Raw genomic sequence first — 17678 nt, 5'->3', positions numbered from 1 at the left:
AGCAAGACTGTGCTTGCTTAAAAATCAGGGCATCTATCAAAGTAAGTGTTCAAAATGTGAAAACCCAAGAATGCCAGATGAGAGAAGACAGACTGTGGCTTGAGGGGAAGCTGTAGGATAGAGGCCATTACATAAGAGGAGACCTGGAGAAAGGTATTTGGGAAGCAACTCCAGGGCTTCAAGAGGCCACAGGTGCTGTGCACCCTGGACCCCACAGGCCCTACATTTTGACCACCCATGGTTTTACCGCCAGCAGAAAGGCTGAGTCTGAACCCTGAAACTCTGTGCTTGAGGTGGATCACAGTCCTGGGAAGAAAAGAGAGAGTGGGTTCTCACAAGGATGCATCTTTGATTCAAGACTTTATTTCCTTTTGTGTTTTTCCTCTTCTCCACCCCCAAGACTTTCATTGCGGGAAAAATTGCTTTTGTGTTTTGCTTTTATTTGTCTTTCGTTCATTACCAGGGTTTTATTGCATTTTGTGACCTGGAGTCTGAGAGATGCCAGGCCATGTGGGAATGTTGATAGGAAAATAAAGTCCTATTTGTTTTTGCAATCTGCAGTGCTGAGTGTTTGCTTCTCCATGTCACCTGCAGGGGGCAGGAGACAGAGGTGAAGGCATATAGGGCTTTTTTCCCTCCCTTTCGTACTTGATACCATTTTAGTTGTACATGGGGTTTTTTTGGGGGGGGCGGGCTTTGAAGGAGCTGTCCTTGTTACCAAACAATACTTGGCTCTTTCTTTTTATCTTTTATTTTAAGTGGTGTCCTTCCCCCAACCCCTAATATGGGCAATGATAATAGATAAGTAAGTCACCCTTGGTTTATCCACCTCAAGTTTTTAGGTCTAAGGTAATTTGTCCTATATTTTGTCTATATTTATGGATTCAAGGATTTGGGGGGCCCTAGAATCAGGGGAGAAAATCATTCAATGCATGTCTTTCCCACTCCGACTCTAGGCTTCACAGGCCTAAGTCTTTCAGTGGATGTACTACTTTTTAGTTGTAAAATCACAACCCATAGATGGGTTAGCCCCTCCTCCACTCCTACTTTTTATGTAATTTTTAGATATGTCTCTGAATCAGTCAGGGTCCCAGCAGGAAAAAGAGGGCCTACCCGAAAGCAGTCACTGAAGAAAATGTAATGAAAATACTGTCTCTGGGACTTTCCTGGAGGTCCAGTGGTTAAGACTTCGCCTTCCAAAGCAGGGGGTGCAGGTTCGATCCCCGGTCGGGGAGCTAAGATCCCACATGGCTCGCGGCCAAAAAACCAGAACATAAAACAGAAGCAATATTGTAACAAATTCAATAAAGACTTTAAAATAAAATGGTCCACATCAAAAACAAACAAAAAAAAAGACTGTTTCTGTGCAGAGTTCAGGGAAACCCACAAGGGATGGTCAAGCACCTGGCACTGGGAACAGAAGGAAGCTTTTGCCCACCCCAGGCAGCAGTGGCGGCATCGGGAGCCATTACTGGAACTGGGAGAGCAGTAGCTGGAGCAGTAGGAGAGGCCTGCCCAACGGGGGCCGTGGCCCAACTGGGAAGAAGCCAGGGTGCCTCTCATTGGTTGAACCCAGCCAGAGGGCAAGGGTCCTGGTTAATGTAGGCACAGGGGACAGCTTCCTGGTGTACAGAACAGGGTAGAAAGAGGATTTGGACGGGAAAATTGACAACATTCAGCACAATCTCTTATTAAAATTGCTTATTAAAATTTTAAAAAACAATGTGTATTTTACTGCCTAAACATGTCTCTGTACTCATTGCCTTCTTTGTACTCAGTTGTACCTAAATGTCATAAAGGAGTGAATGTAGATGGCAGAGGTACTTTAAATGAAAATAGAAACGAATTAGAACTCTATGGAGAGAAACTTCATCATGGTTAAGACTACAGGTTCTATCAGCCAAAGAAATCTATAGAGAGAGATCTCAGAATATTGTTACCTTTTGCGGGGGGGCAGATGTTGATTGGGAGAAGGCACGACAGAATTTTCTGGGTTGCTGGGAATGTTCTATGTCTTGGTATGAGTGATGGTAGAAACTGATTGAGCTGTACACTTAAGATTTATCCACATTACTCTATGTATGTTATACCTTAATTTAAACAGAAGTTTTAAAAAATTGCAAAAATGTTTACAGTTCCTAGAGACCTGAGTTCCTACCTTGCTATCTCTGCCACTTACTGACTGTGTGACCTTAGGCAAGTTATTTAATCTCTCTGTTCCTTAAGTTCCTCCTCTGCAATATGGGGATAATAATATTCTTACCTCAAAATGTTGTCCTGAGGATTAGAAGAGCCAACCTTAGGAAAGCACTTAGCACAGCATCTGGCACATGGTAATCTCTCGGTAAGTGTTAGCTATTTACATTAAAATAAATACATTTTTTCCCCTAAAATAACCCAATTTTGCTAAGTTCTAGGTACCAGTTTTTCTTCTTTTCCTCTGTTTACTAAAATTTCCAATCTGCAAGTCCATCCTTTCATACAAGCAGATTCCAAACTTGAGTTAGACACATGCTTAGAGCCTCCCTTCCCAAACCTATTCTAATAAAATGAAAGCACAGAGGCAGTTCACATTCTTTTTTTACAGCTTGCTAGTGGCTTCCTTGCCACATGATGCTCCAAGGAGGTGCCCTCAAGTCTCAGAGCAGAGATACTGCCTTCGCGGACCCTCTCACATGTAAGGAACCTTAATATGATCCTATTCAGTATACTTACCAGATTGCATCATTTTGTTTCATGAATTATAACAGGCCTTGGTTAACTGGGACCCAGTGGATCAAACAGTGCTTGCCAATGAGCAGGTGGATGAACATGGCTGTTCGTGGCGTTCTGGAGCGAAGGTGGAACAGAAGTACCTCAGACAGTGGTTTATTAAGACAACTGCTTATGCAAAGGTGAGTGTCAGCCTGGAGGCTCCCCAGTAATGCGTACATGTTGGTAGGCAACACCAAGGTCTTCTCGGTATTGGAGAGCCTCACTGTTGGGGGTGAACTCTAGTTAGAGCTGTTAGAGCCATGGGTGTGCAGACAGGAAGCACATGAACCTCAGGGTCACTCACGTAGAGGTTGATGGATTTGGGTCTTTCAGTTGGAAATCAAGAATAGCACCTGGGGGTCATTGTAGGCCATTGTTTGCTGACCTTTCAACATATCATTGTACTGCCATAGAGGCCAAAAAACATTCATCTTCATCTGCAATTATATCAACAATAAAGCTAGAAAGGAAGAAAGTATCTTCACCTGTGCAGTTCTAGTAAGACCTCCGGAAAGACAGAATGACATTTCAGAGGGTCCAGAGAAGACCATCTAAAAGGAGTGAAGAGATGGCCAGTCTCCATGAGGGAAGGCCAGGGTGAAAGTGAACTAAGCCAGGAACCAAACTTTGGACTTTAACTCTTGTTGTGTCTCTGATTAATAGTGTAAACTGATGCAAGTCCCTGCACCTCAATTTCCTCATCAATAAAAGGAGAGGGTGCGACCAAGTGGTCTTTAAGGTGCCTCTGGCTTTTTATGTTTTCAGGAATTCAAGGCAAACCCAACCATTGAAAGGGGGAGATTGCTTACTAAATCACCAATAGCCTTGGCAAAATAACTTGTTCTGGGTATGCCAGAACCATTCTGTGCAAGGTATTCTTTGAGCCTACCATGTTTCAGGATATGGAATTGAGTGATCACTCCCTGAAACTCCAGAGAAAAGTGGTTAGAGCAAATCAGGGGCATTTCCCATGGCGATTTGATAATCTCTGTATTAGCATAAGACAGGAAGTAAGCAGGATCTGAAAAGGTAAAGGCATCATGAAGGGCTACTGATGGTATGTCATGGTAGTTCTTACCCTGGGGTAGTCACCATACAAAGGATAGTTGTACCTTTCCATAGTAGCCCATGGGTTGCTCCATCACAGAGAGGGTACTGGACTGAAATGGACTTTGGGTCAGATCCAATACTGCACTTCTTATATGCAAAGAAAGCACAAGTTATAAATAACCTCTGATCACTACAAAACTTTGCTGAATTAGAACTGTAGTACACCAGCTCACCATACCAATGCCATATGGTTATATGACCTCTAGTTCTCTCATTCAAAAGACATGTCTTAAAAATGAGACTGTTTTCCCTTTTTAATTTATTCAGAATGTAGCATATGGATTTGGAAAACTACTAATTAGAACTTGTTAACATAATGCCTTACTCCTTTTAAGCACACTAGTAGTATTGAGAGGCTGAATAATAATAAGGAAGCTGAGGACGTTGCTTTCTATAACGTCCCAGGCAGTGAGAGCCCCTACTTGCTGACAGTTGGGGTCGACTGCATTACTGGGAGGCATGGCAGGTCACCTCGCGGACCTGTCAGATGACTCTGTAATAGGCACTGGTGGAAAGGCCACCTAATTGTCCTCTGCCTCTAATTGGAAATGTAATAATCTATCTGAGTGGCATTATTCTTTAAACTGTCAGCTGTGAATTTTCAGCTCTTCAGCAGAAATGGTTAGTTACCATGGTGACTTGCATGGTTCTTGCTGAACTCCAGTGAAGAATTATTGAAAAAGCTGAGTTTGGAGGTCAACACTTGGTTTGCTCTGAAAATCAGGAGAAGAGGGGGTGGCATGGGAGGTAGGGGTGGGCAGCAATCCATGTTCACTGCAGGTCCTTGGCTGAGGGCTGCACATGCACAAAGCAAGACTTCATAAGGCCTAATAGAAAATGATTACTATGCGATTGAGAGGAGAACAGAGATACCAGGGGGCTGCACAGTGCTCTGAAACCTTGGAGTTATGGCCCAGCCAAAAGTACGCAGTTGAGACCTCAGAAAGGCTATATATTACAAGTGTGGATGACACCCTAGGACCAAGGACAAAATTAAAATAGACTCACCTTAATTAAAAAAAAAAGTAAGCCTGACAGTTTCAAAAGGAACTTTCAGAACAAAACTCAACACCTTTAAAAGGAAACAACATAATCCAGACTTTCTGCAAGGTTGGTTTCATCTGCAATGTCTAACATATAATAAAAAAAAATTACTAGACTTGCAAAGAATCAGGAAACTGTGACTCATAATAAAGGGGAGGAAAATGGAGTCAGCCCAATAGAAATAGATCCTGAGATAATGGAACTTAAAGGAAAAGATGAGTGGACAGGGGAATCTCTGAAGAGAAATGGAAACTATTTTTTTTTAAAAAACTGGAAATCTAGAACAGAAAAGTGCAACTTCTAAAATGGAAAATTTATTGTTTGAGCTGCAGAGGGATGAGTACGGGTTAAGTAGGCCATAAAGCTATAGGGGAACCCCCATCCCCCCACATAGAGAACATAACAAGTGGTAGCCCTAAAACAGAAACGGATATGACAAGTTTGAGAAGCTGAAATAATGACAGTATACCTGAAACTAAGAGAGCCAAGAGGAGAAACTCAAGATAGGGCTGGAGAACCTGAATAGGTGGTTAGGGGCCAGATCAGGCAACACCTTTTAGGTCTTAAGAAATATGTACTTTATCATGGGGTCCCTGAGAAGCCATTAAAGGATTCTAAAGAAGGGAATGACATGGTCAGATTTGTGCTTTTATAAATTCACTGTGGAAAGGGCAAGTGTGGGTGCAGAGAGACTAGTTAGGAGGTTATTGCAATGGTCCAGGCATGCATAACTTAGACTTAGATGGTAGTGGAAAGAGATGGGTAGGTTAGAAAAATATTCAGATGGTGAAATCTGTAGAACTTGGTGATAATGAATGAGAGTGTGTAGGAGATGATGTCATCAAGAAAGACCCTGACTTAGACACAAAGTGAATGATTAAGCTACTCACTGGGATAGGGAGTCCTGGAAGAGACATAGTCCTGACCCTTTTGAGTTTGCAGTGGCCATGAGTCATTTGAGTAGAGATGTAGAAATAAATGGTGCTTGGATAAATGGGCTCAAAACTTCAAAGAAGATCAAATGAGATAGGACATCTACTTTAAAACCTGGTATAACAGTAATAGTGTTGAGTTAGTGATGAGGTCCTATTTAGATAAGGATGAGATATTGAGTCAACAATGCTTTTAGCTGCAAGTAAATAAAAACTCAAGCAGTAGCTTAACAGATGGGAGGTTACTTCCCACACAAGAAGTCCCAGTTGCTGGGACCAAATTGGGAGAGGACTCTGAGTTGGCATTTCTGTGATTCTCATGACCTTTCCTTCCTACCTATTACTCATGGTTGCAAGATGGCTGCTGCAGATCAGACATCACGCTTCCATTCAAGACAGAAAGAAGCAAAAGAGGCAGTGTGAGTGACTAGAATGCAAGAACTTTCCCACAAACCCAAAGCCAATTTCCACTGATGTTCTGTTAGCCCCGGTTGTGTCATGTGACTACACCCAGCTTCAAGGAAAACTAGGAAAGCAGGCTCAGGCTTTTTAGCTTCTATAGTCAAGATGGTTGGGGGAAGGGGATGGGGAATGGGTGCTGGGATGGCCGGTGAGCTGTGCCTGCCACAGTTATCTTTAGAGCTCTGTATTTACATCTAGTTTTGCAGCTCTGAGGGCTGCCTCTGTGATGTACAGCTGGTGGTCTGCTTGGAAGCATGGCTGTGACGGAGCCCTCCTTTCATTCACTTAACTTCCAAATTATAAAGACGATGCCTGATGTAAAAATTACAGGGAACCCTGAAATATAAAAATCCTTTATTAAGGCTGTTCTGTGACGTATTTGATTTTCCTCCCTTTACCCCCCCCCCCCAAGTCTTCCTAGGATTGTTTGCTTTATGAAACATTAAAAGTGATTTCAGCCACTCGTTCTGTGAAAAAGAAAACTGGCAGTAGGAGTATCTGAAGAAAATGAATTAGTCTTGGCAGAGATGTGTGGGAGGATGCTTGTGGGCAGCACCACGAGGTGAGAGGAAGGGGAGGAGGGCGGATTGGAGACTTACATACAGAAAGCAAGAGGGATTCAAAGCAGGATGGAACGAACACTTCAGTTCCTGACAACAGGGTGACAATTGGAAAGCGAGACAAATAGACAGCTTCCCGTTTGAACTTTTCTGATAGATTTGTGGTTTTGGTTTCTGTGCGGCTTCCTTTAGCCCCCAGAGGCTGACTTCTCGCAGGCCCTCAGCTGCTGGGACACTATACATGGACTCCTCTTTGGCGTTAAGATGGACATAATCATGCCCTGATGGTGCTTAGTCAATGCCCACACCAAATTGGTGCTTATGTTTTCTAAGTTTCCAGGAGTTACCCGGCAACTGCTAGAATGTGAACCAAGTCAGTGATCACCTCGCACTTCCTATCTGCTTGCCCCTGATCTGATCAGTTCTCAGGCTTTCACTTACACCATCTTATTGAACCTTCACATTATTCTTTGGAGGGTAGATACACCTGTTATCCCTGTTTTACTGATGAGGAAACTAAGGCTCACACTGGTCATAAGTAACAGCACTGGGATTCAAATCCAGGTGCTTGAGCTCTTCACTGGCAGTATGTGCCACTTCTCAGGTAGCCTGAATTCATTCTTTCTCTCCCCAGCTGTATTCTTGACTAGGTGCTAAGAATACAGGTGAGAAAAGCTGAGGTCCCTGCTCTTTGGGAGCTTGGAGGCTAGTGTAGGAGACATTCGCAGACATGAGCGGTCACAGCCGTTGGGATCAACATCACATTGCAGGAGAGTGCAGGGGAGGCGAGGAAAAGCCCCAGCTCTACCAGTGGTCTGAGTAGGTATCACAAGATGGTGATGAAAGATGGGAAGTGCAGAATATCTGTAAGGGAGTGTTTTGTTGCCTCCCAGACATGCAGGAAACTTCACACTTCACAAGTATTTCCAAGTAGAATTTCTGCTGGCAAGAAGCAGATGGGCAACAGTGAGCCCTTATGAAATCAGGGAGGATGGGAGGTAATAAGCCGCCCATTTCCCTGCCCCCTCTGCGCCTCTCATCTTGGTTTCATGTTGCACTTGTGGGTAAAGTAGAGACGCCTTTACCAGAACGCACTGGTCTTGTTGGACAATGCAAAGAGTGAAACTCTGGAGTTGGAGAGCCAAGGAGGTGAGGGAAGGGAATGAGGCTTATGACAGGAGCTCCTTGGGGAGGTGGAGGAGGAGGCTGGAGCAGAAGGACAGCCCCGGAGGAGCAGCGGTACAAGCGTCTAGTCCCCTGGGTGCCCCTGGCTGCTTAAGAGTCCCCTGCACTCTGAAATGGGGACCCTTGGGCACCCTTGTTCTAATCCCAAGGCCTTGTGTTCCCTTTGAAAGCATTTGGCTGTCTGCTGGAAAGTGGGCTGTCGCCTGGCTTTCTGCTTCTACCCTCAGGTCCTCTCCCAGCCCCAGAACAGAGAGAGTGCCAGGAAGCACCTCCTCGTAACAGCATGCAAGTCCTCCTGTGCTCTCAGAAAACTTTGCAAAGGGATTGATCAGTGAGGTTTGGCGACTTGACCCCACCTTGTCCCCCCAAAAAGACCCTTGGCCCCAGTGTCGCCTGCTGTGTGTTCAGCCTGGCCCTTCGCACGGTGGGCGTGTGCACAGATTAGATGTTGGCCGAGGAAGCAAAGTTTCTGAGAACCAAGAGGAGCAAGTGAGAAACACTTAATGAACTGTCAGCTTCTCTGCAGGGCGGTTGGGATAAAAAGCCGTGAGGATCCAGGCCAGGGCCAGATTTAACAGCGCTAATGCTGAGGTGTATCTACTGTGAGGGTTAGGGTTAAGCCCAGTGGCTTTAACGCTGTTACTGCGTTCACCCCCACCGTGCCCCTCTGTGGCCAGTCAGGGCTGAGCGTGGCCTTATTCCTCCCTCCTTATAAAAAGCAGTTTATCAGCTCCTGCGTGGTAGCGGGGGCAGAGCCCATACAGCTCTGGACCCCGGGACTCAGACCAGTGCTCAGACGCATTCTCGGAACCAGCTTCCTGCCCGAGTTCTCCCCCAGGCCCTGGCTGTCTCTTCTTTTGGAAGCAGCAGACTCTGCTCCCATCCCCAGGATCTGGTTTTGACTGCCTGTCTCACAGAGCTAATTAATTGTTAAATTCTGTTCCTTCTTACATAATACTTCCTTCTGTTCTCTGTGTAACCTGCCTCTCCAGGATCTTTTCTCTCCTAAACCGTGAGCCGAACTCTACTCTTCACCTTCCGTCCTGTCCTCTCAGTCCTCCTCAGGGTGATCGTTGTCTGGTGCCAAGGGGCGCAGTGAAGTCCTTCTGGGGGCGCGGGTGGGAGGGGGACAGAGGTGAAAGGAAAGTAGGTGATTTGAGGCTGACAGTCCCCAGCACTTTTCAGGTGAGCGAGAGGCTGCCTGGGGTGTATCAGGAGACTTGTACGCCAGCCTCCCTTCCGGCCCGCAGCCCCAGCCAAGGGGACAGGCTCTTTACTGTCAGCTGGGGCTGAAGGTGAGCCTGCTGGGAGAAGGCCGCCGGCTGGCTCTGAGCAGGCCTTAGGGATAACTTCTGCCTGGAAGAGCTCACCAGAGTTGGTGCAGGGCTGGGTTCCAGCTCTGGATTTGGAAACCATGGTATTTCATGACAGAACAGGCAATGAGATTTCCTGTCCCCTAAATGCAGTGCCTTCCTGCCTGTCTTGGGAATGTCCCCCATCAATGCCTAATCACATCTGTATGTGGCCTCTATTAGGTCAGGTCTCTAGGGCCGCCTTATTTCCTCACCCCAGAGTTCTTGCCCACACCCTGTCCCTCCCATCAGGGAACTGAAGACAGCTCTGCCTGCACACCCACTCCAGAGTGTGTGAGAATGAACGAGAACTTCTGAAGGAAGGAGACACACAGTCTCCAGCTTGGCACACATACTCTGCAAGCCGGAAGGTTTCCTTTTTTTTTGTTTGTTTCAAGATGGAATGATTGCAAGGGGAAAATGGGAGAAATACATTAATAATATATTTCTTATTGTGTATTGACAATGAAATAAATTATAAATTTGATTAGGAAAAAAAATGAACAAAGTAAACATTATGTCTTGCTCTTAAACCCTCAGTAGCCTTTCTGAGCTCCCAGCCAGGTTCTTTAGGAGCGTAAAGGCCACCTTCTTTCTCAAGGTGTTAGCCTGGACTCCGTGGGAGGAAAAAGATTGATTAGCACCTTGTTGGGGGCAGTCCCTGGTTGTGCTCAGGAGCGCTAGTGAGTGTCACCAACGAACTCCTTTAACTTAGGGAGTCATCTGAATTTTAACACTAGAAGAAACCCGAGAGAACATTGTGCAGGCTCCCCGACATTAGGCTCAGTCTCCTGTGTTTTCTAATCACTGTCCTGATCTGAAAAACATAAAAGCCGACAAAAAAAAAACCCCTCATGGGGCTTCCCTGGTGGCGCAGTGGTTGAGAGGCCGCCTGCCGATGCAGGGGACACGGGTTCGTGGCCTGGTCCGGGAAGATCCCACATGCCACGGAGCGGCTGAGCCCGTGAGCCATGGCCGCTGAGCCTGTGCGTCCGGAGCCTGTGCTCCGCAACGGGAGAGGCCACAACAGAGAAAGGCCCACGTACTGCAAAAAAAAAAAACAACAACCCTCGTGCCTGCCTTTACTGCTGTCGGAAATTACAAAGTCAATATGGTGTCTAAAAACGAAGGGATAAGGTGTTGCTTTATTTTAAGTAGGCCACATCCTGCCCTCCTCCTGCTCCCCAGGGGGGCTGATGGCCAGCTTGAGATGTCCCTGAAAATTACCGCCTGATCCCATTCCTCATTTTATAACTCAGGCCCCCAAGGCTAGGAAAGCCAGGACCCAACCTGAGTCTCCCAAGCCCTAAGCCTGTGTTTCGTCCACCTGCTCTTGAGCACTAGTTCCCAAGCAACCAAGTATTTCCGACAACCACATGCAGAGGGCAGACAGTCGGAGGGTGAGTGTTGCAGGAAGCCAACTAATGCAAGTTAGGAAATGTTATAGGTACAGGGAGAGGGCACAAATGGCCAGATAACGGAAAGTACAGTGATTAGAGGTTTTCTAGTTTGTTCTTGATGGAGTTGGCTTGTTGACCTCAGAGCTGGAGCAGTGTCATGTTTTATGTCATTATTCTCTAATCCAGGGCCCTTTCCTTACCCCAGGGCATTCTAAACCCAGCTGCCTGGAGAACAGTGAGACTGATCCAGTGGCTTCCACTGCTATTAAGGAAGCGAACAGACATTAGCAGATACATACATATCCATATTATATTGTTCCGTTTTGTTTTTCAAAATGTGTTTTCTTATAGAAAGTGACCATTTTCCACAGTATCTTTCCATTTCTCTATTTATTTTGCTTACTATTCCAGGGTGGCTGATTCTGAGTGTCAGAATTGCTTAAAAAAGAGATTTAATCCTTTCTAGAGCTGTAGTAAGTTGTGAACTCTGATAAAATGCAAACTCTAGTCATTTAAAAACAGTATATTAGCAGCATAATTTTAACTGTGTAAAAGCATATGCACAAGTACACACACTCATACTATGTTTTATCAGTTCTAACACACGATTGGTTTTAAATTTTATGCTCCACTGAGAATGAAAAATGCTCAATCAAAGGCACCATTGATTGTAAGACATGTCTCAATTTCAGAATTTGTGGGGAAAATATGCATCTCAGTATCACTGGAAGATGGGATATAAATAGGATGGAAGGATATAGAACAAATATTAATAGTGATCTCCCTGGATGCTTAAGTTGATTTTGGGTAACTGTAATTTTTTTCCCCATCCTTTTCTGTCTTTTCCAAATTTTCCATAATGGTTATTGTTATTTTGATAATCATAAAACAAAACAGCCTGATAGCAGGGTTATATCAGCATTTATTTACACATCTTCTTTAGACCTGAGTGTCTTGGAAAGGGATGGTCTTATGTTCTTGCAAGTTTTAAGTTTATAAGCAAGCTTCCAAATCGAAGGCATTTGAGCAGAATGTCCCCTGGGACTGCTGTCCCCATTTTGTTTTTCTTAATTAGACCAACAAAAGCTCTTATTATTGCTCCCAAAACTCCCCTTTCTCGGAACAAAAGCACCTTTTCAGGCATGGGTAGCCTAGTGCCACAGATTGGGCTGAGTACCATGTTCTGTTTGCAGGATAGTGATTTAATTTCTCCCTCCCCCTAAGAGGTACAGTTACAGCCTCTCTCTTGTACTGTGGAGACAGGGGCAGTGAGGTGATGTGGGTGGCCTCTGGGAACCAGAAGCTGTCTCATCAGACAGGTGGCTCTGTCACTGAGAGAGTTTGTCCTCTGTCATCTGCACTCTTAGGTTTTGGTGGTGACATTTCAGAACCTATAGTCACCATCTCTTAGAAGTTAGTGGAATTTAAATCATTTTGCTGCTGAAAAAGTGGGTTACCTGAGACAGAGGGAAAAAACAAAAAGGCTGGTGTGTGGCCTGAGTTGATACATGAGTAAGTTGATATATGAGTTGATACATGGCTGCCACTGTAGCTTCCTGGTTTCCTTCACCACATCCTTTCCCACAGAGCATGCACACCGGGACATCCATGCTGGTCATACCCAGAAAGCACTTCCTTCTTTCCAGCTATTCGGAAGCTATTTAATAGCACTTGGTTTGTTCCTCCTTTTCACATGGCTCTGAGATACACCCTTGATGTAAGCATGGGCTGCTTGGTGCCTCTTTTCCTTTTGCCTCTGCAGTCCCATGACCCATATATTGTTGGCAAGTCATACATCATTTGCAGAGTGCCTTGCTTAGAACTGATTATTTCCCTTCTGGGTTAATAGCACCTTCACTGGAATTGAGACCCTTGGATAGCACAACTGAATTTGTAAATAAATGTTTTACATTGAGATGCCACAACAAATGGATTTTGCTAGAAATGCATATTATTTTGCAGAAGAGAGATTAAAGTAGAACCATCAGAGAGAGAGAGGTAAACAAGGTAAACATCATGCCAGAGCTTTTTAATGTGTTTATAATCTTCATGCACAACTTCATGCCAGAGCCAAAGCAGAAGAGGGAGACTAGGACGTGAGAGAGTTTATTCCTCTAGAATATTCCAGAGGGGACATCTAGATTTTTTAAACATCTTACTGCCTCCAGAATTGACTTTCCTTTATTACAACTCAAATATATACTGTGTCTTTGGAGTAATTGCACTGAAATGATTCCAGAAACAAAAAGAATAAAGAAATCTTGGCAACAATAATAAGTTTTAGAAAAAATACAGACAAATTATCGTTCAAAAATAATTGCTGGGCTTCCCTGGTGGCGCAGTGGTTGAGAGTCCACCTGCCGATGCAGGGGACACGGGTTCGTGCCCCGGTCCAGGAAGATCCCACGTGCCGTGGAGCGGCTGCGCCCGTGAGCCATGGCCGCTGAGCCTGCACGTCCGGAGCCTGTGCTCCACAACAGGAGAGGCCACAACTGTGAGAGGACCGCGTACCGCAAAAAAAAAAAAAAAAAAAATTGCTAATCAAATCATACTGATTCAGAAGAAGGCTAAGTGTTAAGCTTTTTAAAAATTGTCCATTTTAATTAAATCTCATTAAATCCTGTCTCAAATCTGTAACCAGCTCTCAAGGTTCCAGTTTCTCGACTTGCCCCTTAGTAGCTAATAAATCCACTTGTTTTAAAAGGTCTATATTTCTCAGTTTGCCTAAACTTTTTTTTTTTTTTTTTTACCAAGGTCTTTAAAATGTGTCATGTTTTTAAAACCACGTCTTCTAGAATTCTTACTTACAGTCCTGTTGCACCTTGTTCTTCATGCTTTAGCTCACATCCTGTCTTCTCTTGGGAAGTATGGATTTATTCCTGGCATTATTTCTGCTTCTTTGAAGAAACAGTCAGATTAGCCATGTTATATCTAATCCTCTTTTTATCCCCAGCTTTGTAGTTTTCATCTTCCTCTTTCTTATTCCTGATTCTATTTTGTATTACTAAAGCCTTTTCAGTTGGATGTTTGCTTCAGCCCATCTCCTGGTGGTACATGCTCTTAAACACAGGCTCACACTGAGACTCATTCCTGTACAGTGTTGTTTCAACTTCTGAAGGCATCTTCATTCACGCACTGTACCTATGGAGCAACAGTGGCCATCTTTTCAGACTTATCCTAGTGAAATGATTATAATAGGTCCCCCCAATCCTAACCATAGTACTTCTATATATGCTAAATAATAACCACAGGGAAACTTTACAATTTGACTTCAGCTGAGTATTAAATACAATAATTATTTGTAAAAATTGAATGAGGAGCCCATTCACGTTGTTCATTTCTAGGTTTTGCATATGGAAGAAGTTGTCTCTTTTTTTAGTTTACAGAAAGATGCCTGAAAACTGAGCATGATGGCCCCAGAAAAATCAGATCTGGTGAATTCATTATTTGGGGTCTGCTGTTGACTTGGTCGAGTGAGCCATTTTTTCATTAATTAAGTGAAGGGAGTTGAATAATTAATGGTTTCCAAGTTGTGCCCAAGCCTTGGGAGTTGATGTAGAGGGGTTAGAGGAGAGAGCAGGGCATCTCCTAGAATAGTTCAGCTTTCAACTCCTAGGTATTGGGTTCCCTCAGATTTTATTTGAAAAGGGATTTCATAGCACTTTAATAAAGAGTCTCAAAACCTGGTACTTCCCCAAGTTTTTGGATTCTATGAGCCAGTAAGATTTCTATAAATTGAGGTTGGCCAGAGTGGGTAAGGGAGGCACTGCCAACTGGCAAACGTAAGGACTTGAGATGAATACCATCTACTGTCACTGTAATTGCAAAACACCACAAAAAGGATATAATCTCAACAAAAACCCCAAACAAACAAACAAACAAATGAAAACAGTTCTTTGCATTGAACAACTGTAGCACTGTAAATGCTCACCAGGCTCTTCTTGTTCTGGTGGAGACTTGGTGGGGCTGGCCCTGGGCTGAGGGGGGCTTGTTGGAAGCTGTTGGGCAGGTGCTTTCTGGAGCCCTGTTCTTCAAAATTCAGTCGTGAATAATGAGTTTATTTTATAGTGGGGACTAAAAAGGGCTTGCTGGGTTATTCTCAAGAGTTTGGTTTCGTTTTTTCTTTTTCATTTCTTTTGATTTTTAAAAAATATTCATAGATTTGGTAAGGTTTTAAGCAGGTGGACTTTTTTCCCTGCCGCAATTAGCATATCAAAACATTCACATTTCATTCTATTTGAATCTTCTGTCCTCATCGAGATCTGAATATTTTAAGCAAAGCACCTCCATAGGAAGTATTCCAGCTTTGACAGTTCAATCTAGAAGAAAAACACAATGAGAGGGTTTGTAAACTGTGGCTCAGTAATGCAGGGGAAGGGGAGGGGCGTAAAGTGTGTCAGAAATGGACCCCATCAGCTCCGAATTTTCTGTGGCAGGAAAGGATGGAGTGGGAGTTGGGGCTAACCTTCAGATCATATAACGTGGGTTTTATCTGATGGAAAGACATCAGATCCCGTGATACCACACATAGGTTTGCTTGGAAGTTAAATGGAATCTCACTAATCCTTGGAGAGGAAAAGCCGAGGGTCATTCTGAGTTCATAATGCCCTAGTTACATGCTTGTTGGCATTTAAGACCCCTTAAATCGCTGCATAAATTGAAAAGCTTTCTAAAATATATAATTGTGTCAGAAGATTGAGTAATAGTTTACTAGCATTATGTTTTATTTTTCTAATATTAATTAATATATTCAAGATTTTACACTTTTGCTACAATGATATCAGACAGTATAGTTTCAGCTAATATAGATACACATCAGGATGTTGAACTTTTTTTTTTTTTTTTTTGCGGTACGCGGGCCTCTCACTGTTGTGGCCTCTCCCGTTGCAGAGCACAGGCTCCGGACGCGCAGGCTCAGCGGCCATGGCTCACGGGCCCAGCCGCTCCGCGGCACGTGGGATCCTCCCAGACTGGGGCACGAACCCACGTCCCCTGCATCGGCAGGCAGACTCCCAACCACTGCGCCACCAGGGAAGCCCAGGATGTTGAAACTTTTAAAATCCATTATTAGTTAGGAAACTTTGTTGAAACAACCTAAAGTTACTCTGGTTAACTTAAGCCAAAAAGGCATTGGTCAGGAGAGGATCAGGTTCCTCACAGTTGGATGGGAAGGCAGGAGACCCAGGCCTAGGCAGGAATCAGGGAGAACAAGGGCACAGCTGAAATCTTGTCCTAGGAATGGTCTGGTTAAGTCATTGCTGCCATTAGTACCAGCATCTCCAGCCTCTCAGTTCTGGTGTGTTATTTAAACCAGTTGACCCTCTGCCTCTAGGACCCCCCTCAGTGTTCCAATTGTACTGAGCCTATGATTGGTTACACTATTTGTTTAGCTTCCACAGAGGAGGAGATTGGGATGGGAAAAGCACCCTCTTTCTAGCTTCCATAGTTGGTGGTGGGGCCCTGCCACTCCATCTTGCAATTCACCTCCCTACCCCTGCCCCCAAGAAAGAAGAGACTTCAGGTGCTGGGCAGCTTAAACAATAGAAGTTCACTGTGCAACTGGGGAGAAAGGTTCTGAGGAAGATGCATTGTAGTTAAATGAGGCCTGAGGAATGAGTTTTTAGCTTCACTCCAATTAGCTAAGTGATGTTGGGCAGCTTGCTAAACCTCTGGGAGCCTTTGTGTCCTTATCTGAAGAAAGGGAATTTTGATCACAACCCAAGCCCTATGACTATAACCAGAGTCTTCTTTCCAGGAAAAAAATAAAAATATAAATAGGATAATAGAAGCAGGCAGATCTCTAATAAGTGTCTCTTTTAACTTAGAGAATGATAAGCCAAAACTATCTGAAATATGGTTGTGGGAAAGCTGGATTTAAGGACCTCTCTCTGCTGGAGAGTAGTCATTGCATAGTAGAGTATAGGAATGCGTATGAACTTAGGAGTCAGCTACACCTTGCTGCCAGTGCTTTTTCACTGTTCCACCCCATACTTTTGGAGTGACTTAGAGGAAATTTCTGAGACTTGTTTTCTCATCTGTGAGGTGGAGATAATACTTCTTGACTTGTCCTGTTGTGAAGATTAAATGAGGCAACATACATAAAAGTGCCTGCTACATAGGAAGTGTTCTACAAAGGTTACTTCTCCCCTCCCTAGATGCCTGGGGATCTGGTTTTGTAGTACTGCTTGCTCTCTGAGACTCTCCCTTGAGTGGAGGGAATTAAATGGGAATTTGATGAGCATTTGCCCAGTTCAAGACACAGTCCTAGGCTCTAGGTCAGGCCCCTTGTGGGGTTTAAAGAAAAACAAGAGAGTTTACACTTGAATCATAGAGATCACAGGCCAACATTTCTCTATGCCATACTCTGGGAACAGTGTGGGATAAGAGTTGTGACCTATGTAATACCAAACTTAGTAGTAAGTTTTTGTTTTGTTTTTACATTTTTATTATAAAATGAACTGCAGATAACTATATAACAAATATATAGCTTCTGAATTATTTTAAAGCAGCCGCCCTTGTAGGTCAAGATAGTGGATCTTGCCAGAGCGCTCCAGAAGCCCTCTACATGCCTCATCTCAACATAGGTGCCTCCCTGGCCCCAAAGTAGCTACTATCCTAACTTTTAGATAGTCACGTCCTCACATTTCTCTATAGTTTTAGCACCTAAATGTGCCTCCCTAGAGAGTATAGTTTATTCCTACCTTCACTTTTTAAATTTGATGTCTTTCAAGTACTTTAATCTACAGGTTTCCATCTTTATCCCTTTCTTTTTCTTACAATTTATCAGTTGAAGGACCTGGGCTGTTTGGCCCATAGTTTCCTGGGTTTTGCTGATTGAACACTCATGGGGCAGTTCAACATGTCCCTGTGTTCTCTGGA

The 17678-nt window shown here is 44.0% G+C and overlaps 1 protein-coding gene and 1 long non-coding RNA gene across 18 annotated transcripts in view; both read left to right on the top strand.

Moving 5' to 3' along the window:
• The window catches only part of LOC125965666 (uncharacterized), a 313457-nt gene that overhangs the window by 212036 nt on the left and 83743 nt on the right, over nucleotides 1-17678 (top strand). The window lies entirely within an intron of this gene.
• The window catches only part of LARS2 (leucyl-tRNA synthetase 2, mitochondrial), a 278606-nt gene that overhangs the window by 177185 nt on the left and 83743 nt on the right, over nucleotides 1-17678 (top strand). For all 17 annotated transcript variants that reach the window (XR_007479847.1, XR_007479848.1, XM_049716291.1 and 14 more), the window contains one exon: nucleotides 2751-2894. Coding sequence is in view for 15 of the 17 variants with exons in the window: in XM_049716291.1 (XP_049572248.1) it covers nucleotides 2751-2894 (144 nt within the window). In the remaining 2 variants the exon portion in view is untranslated. The remainder of the gene's footprint in view (nucleotides 1-2750; nucleotides 2895-17678) is intronic.

The sequence above is a fragment of the Orcinus orca genome, chromosome 10 (genome assembly GCF_937001465.1).
Source record: "Orcinus orca chromosome 10, mOrcOrc1.1, whole genome shotgun sequence".
Classification (NCBI taxonomy): domain Eukaryota; kingdom Metazoa; phylum Chordata; class Mammalia; order Artiodactyla; family Delphinidae; genus Orcinus; species Orcinus orca.
This window is presented reverse-complemented; position numbering and strand designations above follow the sequence as displayed.